Source organism: Primulina huaijiensis, unplaced genomic scaffold, assembly GCF_012295235.1.
Source record: "Primulina huaijiensis isolate GDHJ02 unplaced genomic scaffold, ASM1229523v2 scaffold13481, whole genome shotgun sequence".
Lineage (NCBI taxonomy): Eukaryota > Viridiplantae > Streptophyta > Magnoliopsida > Lamiales > Gesneriaceae > Primulina > Primulina huaijiensis.
The window spans coordinates 1-9,085 of record NW_027342748.1 but is presented as its reverse complement, the minus strand read 5'-3'; the positions used below and the strand labels follow the sequence as shown (position 1 = coordinate 9,085).

Genomic DNA, 9,085 nt, shown 5'->3' with positions numbered 1-9,085 from the left:
TTAAGTTTATAAGTTAATTATATAATATAAATTAAATTATATATAATATGAATTAATATACGAAAAGTATTTAATTTGAAAAATACGAATACAAATTCAAACATAATACAAATACAACTTCAAATATAATAAGAATACAACTTCAAACATTTGAATGACTATATTCATCTCACAAATACTCAATTAAAACATGTCGTAGTGCGAAGTGAGCATATTTGTCTTTTATTCTTTTATATTGACTGAGAAATTCTTGAAATTTTATATGCTCATCAACAACCGTTTTTATGTCTGGAGTTAGTGTTTCTCTCACATCTTGAATGAGTGCACCGATGTTACGTTCATCTTCGATAATCATATTGTATATTATGATACATGATTTCATTATGTCATGTAAATGACGTTTCTTCCAACCACGTGCTGGAGATGTTACAATTGCAAATCGTGATTGAAGAACGTCAAATGCGTGTTCCACGTATTTTCTACGTGATTCTTGTTTCATTGCAAAATATTTTTTTTCCGGACCTTTTAGATCATGTTGGATGATGTACACGACAACCAACTCTTGCTCTTGAGCTATAACATTTTCTTTTGTTTTCAAAAATGTTCAATAACATTCATACAATCGTTTTGTGTTAATAATAAAGTATAAATTAAATACAGAATAAAAAAAATTCCATGAATTCCTTATTTTAATATGATTAATTTGGTGCAACAAAAAAAAGGACGTTAAAATGATGTGAAATTTAATGCCTTCTTTGGGATGAGAAATGCTGCGCTAAAATTGTGTTAGAGATGGCCTGAAATGTGTATAAATCTTTTGTAATAATCCGTGTAACACGTTTAGATTNTATATATTCATGTAGCGTATGATATAAATACAAAATAAAGGGGTGACATTTGGGGCTAATTAAACCATGAATTAATCCAATATATATTTCTGGTTTTCTAAATTATATGCATTAATTTGATAACATTGGATTAAAACTGAAACTATATTTAGAGATACAATTACTCAAAGGGAGGCAGTGAACCACCGATTTCTTGGACACTAAGGTGCAATATTTTTATTTATTAAATCTAAAAAATAAAATTACATGGTTTTTTTTTTTTTTTTTACCCAAAACCGATGAAGTTTCATTAGCTCAAAGCAAGTTCATTACAATCATGAATTAAAGCATCATAAATTAAACTAGGAGCATCAAAGAGGACACAAGGACTAGCGTGAGAAATGGCCGCTCGAGCAAGGTTGTGGGCAACCATATTCGCTTGTCGTCTAGTAAAATGAACTTTGTAGTAACGTTCTCTTGACAGAAAGGATCAGCACTCTCCAATAATTGTTCCAAACTCGCTGCGATCTACCGCATTTGAGTGAACCGCCTCCACCACGGTTTTCGAATCTGTTTCAAATATAATATGTTGCATATCCAAAGATGCGGCCCAGGTTATGGCATCAAGTAGCGCCTTTGCTTCCGCTTCTCGTACTTCAATTGACCCCTGGAATTTGAGCATCCTACAGACCATAAACTCACCCTTTGAATCCCGAACCATCCAATCAAGCGCGTCTCCCTAAAGATTGCCACATCGACATTGCATTTCATGAATCCTGTTGGTGGGCTTTTCCAAGTAAGCTACTCCTCAGGTGCATTCATTTGAGAGTGTGTGATATGGGGTGATTTGCGAGTCTCTATCCAGTCATTGAGGAAATCAACAGCTAATTTTATATTAACCCTTGTTGATCTTTCTGCCGCATTCCAGAGTTTGTCATTTCTGTATTTCCATATGCTCCATATAGTCATGAACACGGTGGGCAATAACTTATGAGGCCAGCATTCCAAACAGCCGAAGAACCATTGCATAAATGAATCTGAGTTAGTTGCCTTATCATTTACAAGGTGCACCAATTTTACAGCTTCCCAACAAGCCTGAGAGTAAGGGCAATCAATGAACAAGTGCCAGTTATTCTCATTTCCTGATCCACATAGAGCGCAGATGGAAGGTACATCAATATGACGATTAAGCAAGTTCTGCAGACATGAGTTACAGTTTCTTACAGCTTTCCAGATGAAGAATTTTACCTTTGGTGGTACATGGACTGTCCACATTCGATTCCATAATCCAGGTGCGTGTTGTGCACTATTTGAATTTGCGATATTTGTCATAAGGAGCCTGTACCCCGATTTAACTGTATAGCACCCATCTCTACTGAAATGCCATAATTGGATATCCTCAGAGGTAGCCGTTGGTACTGGTATTTTCATGATTTCCTCAATATCCCTTTGTTCGAATAAGGCTTGCAGTGTCGTTGCCTTCCATTGATGTAAGTCTACGTCGATCAGCTCATGCACTGTCATGGCACGGTGCTCTTCATCAAAGGCTGTTTGAATATAGAAATTTGCAGGATCACGTAACCAAGGATCTTTTCCGATGTTGATAGATTTTCCATCACTAATTTTCCAACTTGTTCCCCGTGCCAGTATAGCTTGAGAGCACCAGATGCTTCGCCATATGAAGCTAGGACTAGATCCTAGGCTTGCATTCAAGAATCCCTTTTTCGGATAATATTTAGCCTTGAGGAGCCGTGAAGATAAAGCATCAGGGGCCGTGATAAGTTTCCAGCCTTGCTTCCCAAGCATAGCGAGGTTATAGCCTTCCAAATTCCGATAGCTCAACCCACCAAATTCTTTTCGTATACACAGCCTATCCCAGGACATCCAATGAATCCCCCGTGCCCCGTTTGGCTTGGACCCCCACCAAAAGGAGTTCATCATTCGTTGAAGTTCATCCAGCAGAGAATTTGGTAACAAGAAACACTGCATGCAATACGTGGGCAGAGCATGAGCCACATATTTGAGGAGTACGTCACGCCCTGCCATGGATAGAGAGGTTCCTTTCCAATTTTGAATTCGCGAACACAACCTCTCCCGTAGGTAGCTGAATACAACCTTTTTCTTGCTACCAACTAACGAAGGAAGGCCCAGATATTTACCAGTGTCTAGCGGGTTCACCACCTCAAGTATGTTAGACAATTCCTCCCTCAAAGGTTGCTCAGTGTTCCTACTGTAGAAAATTCCAGATTTATGAAAATTGATAGCTTGCCCACTCGCTTGTTCGTATGTATTGAGGATATGCTTTATTGTAAGACATTCCTCCACCGATGCTCGGAAGAAGAGAAAGTTGTCATCGGCGAATAATAGATGTGAGATTATTGGAGCACCGCGGCAGATTTTAATACCATGTAAGGCCCCAAGTTGGACAGCCTTGTCTATTAGAGTAGACAGCCCTTGTGCACAGATAATGAACAGATAGGGTGAGAGGGGACACCCTTGACGTAATCCACGGCTCGGGGTTATCGGGCCAACGAGCTTATTATTCACCTTGATTGAATATTTCACAGTAGTAACACATATCATAATTGATCGGACCCATCTTGGATCGAAGCCTAGGCGTAAAAGCATCAGCTTCAAGAAGCCCCAGTCGATTCTGTCATAAGCCTTGCTAACATATATTGTCAATGCCACATCCCCTTTTTTTCCTCGGCACTTTCGTTTCATGTAATGTATAATTTCAAAAGCTGCAATGACATTATCAGTGATGTAGCGATTTGGTAGAAACGCCGCTTGAGAGTCTGAGTTCAGTCTAGGTAGCACCTTCTTCAGCCAGTTTGCTAGCACTTTTGCCAAGATACGGTATAGGACATTGCACAAAGAGGTAGGTCGCAAGTCCTTCACTGTAAAAGGTCTTTTACACTTAGGGATCAACGTAATGATGGTGTCATTTAGAGAGTCTGGAAAAGACCCCTGCAATAACCAATTAGAACAGTTCCGAACCACGTCATCACTAATCAGATGTCAGAATTGCTGAAAAAAAGCCGGGTTATAGCCATCGGGCCCTGGAGATTTGTCAGGATGCATTTGGAGGAGAGCTGTTCGAAACTCATCAGTAGTAAGTGAGGCAAGCAAGCTAGAGTTATCTGCAGCTGTTACCTTAGGATCAATTTCTGACACCACTGGATCATATTGAGCATCACTTGGCAGAAATAATTTCTGGAAGTAGTCGTGAGCGATTCTGCATAGCTCTTTTGGTTCATCATAAACTACCCCATCATCATCTATCAATTTACAAATCAGGTTCATTGATTTTCTCCTGGTTGCCACTAAATGGAAGAATCTTGTGTTAAGATCTCCTTCTTTCATCCAGAACTGCTTAGCCCTTTGTTTCCAGTACGCCTCATGTTGCGCCAATAGGTTTGAAACGGTGTCTCGCAGTTCCTGAGTTCTTGACAGAGACGTTGGATCCTCCTTGTCTCGTAGAGACTCAAGCATATTTTTTGTGCTGGCTATTTTATCTTTAAGATCTCGATTTAGCCTACGACTCCACGAGGATAGATGTGTAGATAAGTGCTGTAATTTCCCAGTCATATCTTGATTACCAGAATAATTCGAATGGCCAGTAACAATATCTGTGAGTTCTTGTTCCTTGAGCCACCTATTCTCAAATCTGAATTTCCACGCTGTAGTTTGTACACCGCCTGGTTCGGTATTGAGCAATATAGGTGAGTGGTCTGAGTGAGAAGCCAACAAGTTTGTCAATGTGGCCTGTGCAAATCGTGATTTCCAATGTGCTGTTGCCAAAGCCCGGTCCAATTGCTCTTCCACTGAGTTTATATGACCCCGATGTCTTTCCCAGGTGAAAGGGTGCCCTTGTATGGGAAGGTCATGTATATTTGAGTCATTAATAACTTCCCTAAATCCACGTATCATCCATTCTGGGCGCGCAATATGGCCTCTCTTTTCAGCATGACTCAAGATATCATTGAAGTCCCTGATCATGCACCATGGAAGAGTAGATGTGGCTGCCAGATTTCGAATAAGAGACCAAGATTGTCGTCGTCGTGTAGTTTCTGGAAACCCATAGAAACCTGTGAGCCTCCAATCTTCATAACCTGGTTCCGATAATTTCATATCAATGTGGTTTTGCGAGTAATTCAGGGTTGAGCACATGCCACGATATCGCCAAAGCACCGCTAGACCCCCACTTCGTTCATCACAATTTACAGAGAATACCCCATCAAAACCAAGAGAAATACGAATTTCTTCTACCTTATTTGAGAGAACTAGAGTTTCAGAGAGAAAAAGCAAAGTAGGCCTGTGAGTTCTTACCAACTCACGAAGATTTGGAACTACCCGAGTGTGGCCCAGGCCCCGACAGTTCCAACTTAAGATAATCATGGTTGTCGGCAGGCCTGATGTTCAGGCTCTGCTGTTAGTGAGAGTTCATTGTGGTCATTAGTAGTGTTTCGATAATTGCTTAGGTGATCATCTGACGCAGCACTTTGTGAACCTGAAACTACTATGGCATGTCTTACTGGATCCAGCTCCTTACTGATATAGTGGGCTTTATTTTGTTGGTTGGCCCGGCGACGTTTTCTATCCTCACTTACCAATATCCCAATATCTTCTTCAATGGATCTAGTAGGATCAAAGTTTTGAATTTGAAATGCACCGATATCTGTAGTATCCCGAAAATCACATATGTGATTGCTACACATCGGGGCCTTTCCAAACGAGGTCAAATCTCTGCCGTGTATTCCGTGATTGCTAGAATCTTGCAGATTTCCTTTCATCGGGGTGTTGCTCTGACCGACAGGAGCAACAATGGTACCATTGGGGGTCTCCCCTCCAAGCGATTCTCGCAGTCATTTTTACGGTTTAGATTGTATGCTTCGCTTATCAGGTGCTCGTAGCCATATGCTCCATTCTCTTTTCATGTTTTTATCATTGGAGGAGAAGAGCTTTTCACAAAAGCTCTCTGTATGTCCTAAAGTTCCGCAGACAAAACAGAATGAGCCCAGCGTCTCATATTTGAACTTGATCATAACACAAACACCACCTGGTTTGCAAATTTTCTTACATCTCATTAGTGGTTTCCGCACATCCACATCCACTCATTCAGAAAAATGGCTTCAGGTATGCTTCCGCTTAAGTTTTCAGTCAAATTCTTAATGATTTAACATGATGGATTCTGCGGTTTATGGGTTTTCTCCCAACAGCTACTTGGAAACGTAATCTTTCATCCAACATAGAGCTTTACGAGTCCTTACAGTTTCGTCTCCCCACTGGTTGGCTTTCTCTGTTTCTTTTTCCATGCTTCTGGAGCTTTCTCAATTTCATCAGTATTTCCAAATTGTCGAGAATAATCGGCCATAATTTCTTCAGAGTGAGCCTCTTTATTTTCAAACCACTTTCTTACAACTCCTTGGGACACGGTATTGTCAATAGGTATGTTCAATAGACTATCAGATACCCTTGATTTATTATCAATTTTTATTATTTATACAATGATTTATTTCAATCATCAATTGATTTTATTCAATGTACTGGATCCTAACACCTGAACAAATTATGAATACTTGCTCAATTTCATTATGTAACTTTTCAATCCATATGTCTCAAAAAGAACTTCACTCTAGTACTGAGTGTTTGTCACTTTTTTCAAGTTTATAGCTAATGGTAATGGTGCAACTCAAATATTATAATTTTGTAATTTGAGAAAAAAAATGCAATTTTCATTTATAAAAAATCAATTGTTAGGATCAAGCACTTACAACTCAGCCAAAAGCTATAGTTGTTAGTCAAAACACAATTTTATTTTCTTGTACTTGTGGCAGTGCATAGTACATATACTTGATTACTAATAGGTTGGGCTCTTAGGCCCATGAGTATGGGAATATGCGTGTCTATCTGCTAGTGATGTCTCATATCACTTGGAGATTAGTTTTACCGTTTCTCTACCGTCGGTCCTGCCTAGCAGAGACAATATTACCCGTTAAAATCCGACGTCACTCTTTTACGGCCCATCTAGCCAACCAGATCAAACGGCACAACGTCAACAGCTTAACGCACAAGAACTTCTCATGATGTCATTCATCTCAATATTACTCTCACTCATACACACTTAACCCAACAAGATATAATATTTTATTATATATAATACAAAAACAACATATACTAACTATATGTAGTCATTATGTAATTTTAAATTTGCCTAAAACATCCTTCATTTTATCAAACTAACTACATAATTTTACTATATTATAATATCATTTTTCTTCATATATTATCTTATCCTCTAGCATTTCAAATTCAAAAATTTAAAATTTTTAATTGAAATTTTAACAACTTTTTTTTTTACGAAACAGCCACATCACAGGAGCCAATATCTGCTAATTAAATACAAAATGAATGTCTATGTCTAACCCTTTGCGTTCTCGAAACTACTTTTTTTTTTTTTGGGATGATAGAAACACTAATGTTACAATACCAAAAAAACACTTCAATAAATATTTTCGCAGCTTGATAATGTAATATCACCTTTTGAGAATTTTTTTTTTAAAAAATAATTATTTGTTTGAGGTCCTTCTGCTAAATCTCAATATATAATACGATTTTTTGTTTATAATTTACATTGATTACATCTTTGTACCATATTTATTTATATTAGCTATACATAATAGCTTGTCTCTGTCACATTAGCCACACGGTACAGGGTTTTGTTAACACATGGTACAGTATCATTTTGGTTAATTATTTTACTCGATAATTCGCTTTTTCAGAACCAAGTGCGCGCCATGTTGAGGCTGAAGAATTACAGATGCCTGCGGAGCGTGCGCATAGGATGCGGAAAGCTCGAAAGAGAATCGTTGCAGGATCAAAGCCATTGCCATTTTTGCTTCTAACATTGCGAAAGTTTGTCCAACGCAAATTCGGGGTCCCCAACCGAATGGGAAGAATATTCCTTGGCCTTTTTGAGCCTTAGACACTCCATCGTTGAATCTTCCAGGATTGAACTCCAACGCATCGTCCCCCCAAATCTCGGGCTCGTGATGCAGCAACATTATTGGCATCCACAAATGCATCCCTTCCGGAAACGTAAATTCCCCTAGTTTCATTTCTTCAGCAGCCCTTCGAGTAAGAGTAACTATAGGTGGGTAAAGCCTCAAGACCTCGTACAAAATCATGGTAACCTGGGAAAAACACTGGAAGAATTACAAACAAGAGACGCCTGGACAGACATGTATCAAACATTTAGGTAAATGCAAATGTTGTCTTGAGAACTACGCACGATTTTCAGGCGATTCAACCCATCAAATCCCGGAGATTGGTTCCCAAAGACTTGCAAAACCTCTTCTCGAGCTCTCGTTTGCCACTCGGGATGTTTACTCAATAAGATCATTGTCCACACGAGTAAAACAGAAGTAGTCTCCTGTCCAGCAAAATAAAACAGTTTGCACTCTTCTACTACTTCGTCAATGGTCATTCCATAACTCTTGTCACCACTTTGTTCCATTTCTTGGAAATTTGATTCCAACAATATGCTCAATAAGTCGTCGTGTCGTGCTTGGCCCGCTTTCATTGCCTTCACCCTTTTATTTAAAATACTCCTTATTGAAGACTGAACTTCTTTTTCAATCTCTTTCATTCTTCTGTGCCTTCTAGTAGGCACAAATCTGAGAAAATTGAAAGCAACAAGATAAGAAATGAGAAGATACAACACGCCCTCACATCTTATCAAACTAAAGAAGATGGTTCAATTCTTGAGAAATTATAATACAGAGATGTAGCAGTTACCAAACATTATCTTATTTGTTACCTCCACCCAGGTATGTATACGGATTGTATAACCTTAGAGAAGTGCTGCAGCTGTTCTTTTTGAAGCTCGAATATTCTTCTCCCTTCTTGATAGCTACTACCAAATGCCGTTCTTGATATTGCATCACTCGTTAGATTTTGTAGATGTGGCCACACATCCACCTCACAAGATCCTTCTGGGGACATGCTTTTATCCCATTTGCTCAAAACTTCATCACAACTCGAATAGAAGGCCGGAATCATTAGCTGCTCAAAAACAAAAGAAGCATCAATATATACAGTCCTAAGTAACTATTCAGGACAAAATTGCATCGGCCAGCCTATAGCAAGGCTTCCCAATTCTCAATTTGAAATGATAGTAGACAGACCATTTGCCTAACTTTTCTATCATTATCTGGGAATGGAATCAGTATATAAAGAGTGTAATCCAAAATAAC

The 9,085-nt window shown here is 38.8% G+C and overlaps 1 protein-coding gene across 1 annotated transcript; it reads right to left on the bottom strand.

The window, feature by feature from the left end:
• Positions 1–7,416: 7,416 nt before the first annotated feature.
• Positions 7,417–8,914, bottom strand: LOC140965721 (cytochrome P450 72A397-like). The gene is made up of 3 exons (XM_073425870.1): positions 8,650–8,914; positions 8,122–8,506; positions 7,417–8,023 (listed from the first exon to the last, which is right to left on the bottom strand). Exons 1-3 carry the CDS (start codon positions 8,889–8,891, stop codon positions 7,589–7,591), a joined length of 1,062 nt encoding a protein of 353 aa, XP_073281971.1. The 5' UTR covers positions 8,892–8,914; the 3' UTR covers positions 7,417–7,588.
• Between the last annotated feature and the right edge of the window lie 171 nt (positions 8,915–9,085).

What these genes read in the sequence shown, in the direction of transcription:
- LOC140965721 (XM_073425870.1), bottom strand. Translation starts at nt 8,891, where the DNA reads ATGATTCCGGCCTTCTATTCGAGTTGTGATGAAGTTTTGAGCAAATGG. An exon ending in GTATACATACCTGGGTGGAG is followed by an intron (nt 8,507 to 8,649) that starts GTAACAAATAAG and finishes CAATTTTCTCAG; the next exon opens with ATTTGTGCCTACTAGAAGGC. An exon ending in GGTTGAATCGCCTGAAAATC is followed by an intron (nt 8,024 to 8,121) that starts GTGCGTAGTTCT and finishes TGTTTTTCCCAG; the next exon opens with GTTACCATGATTTTGTACGA.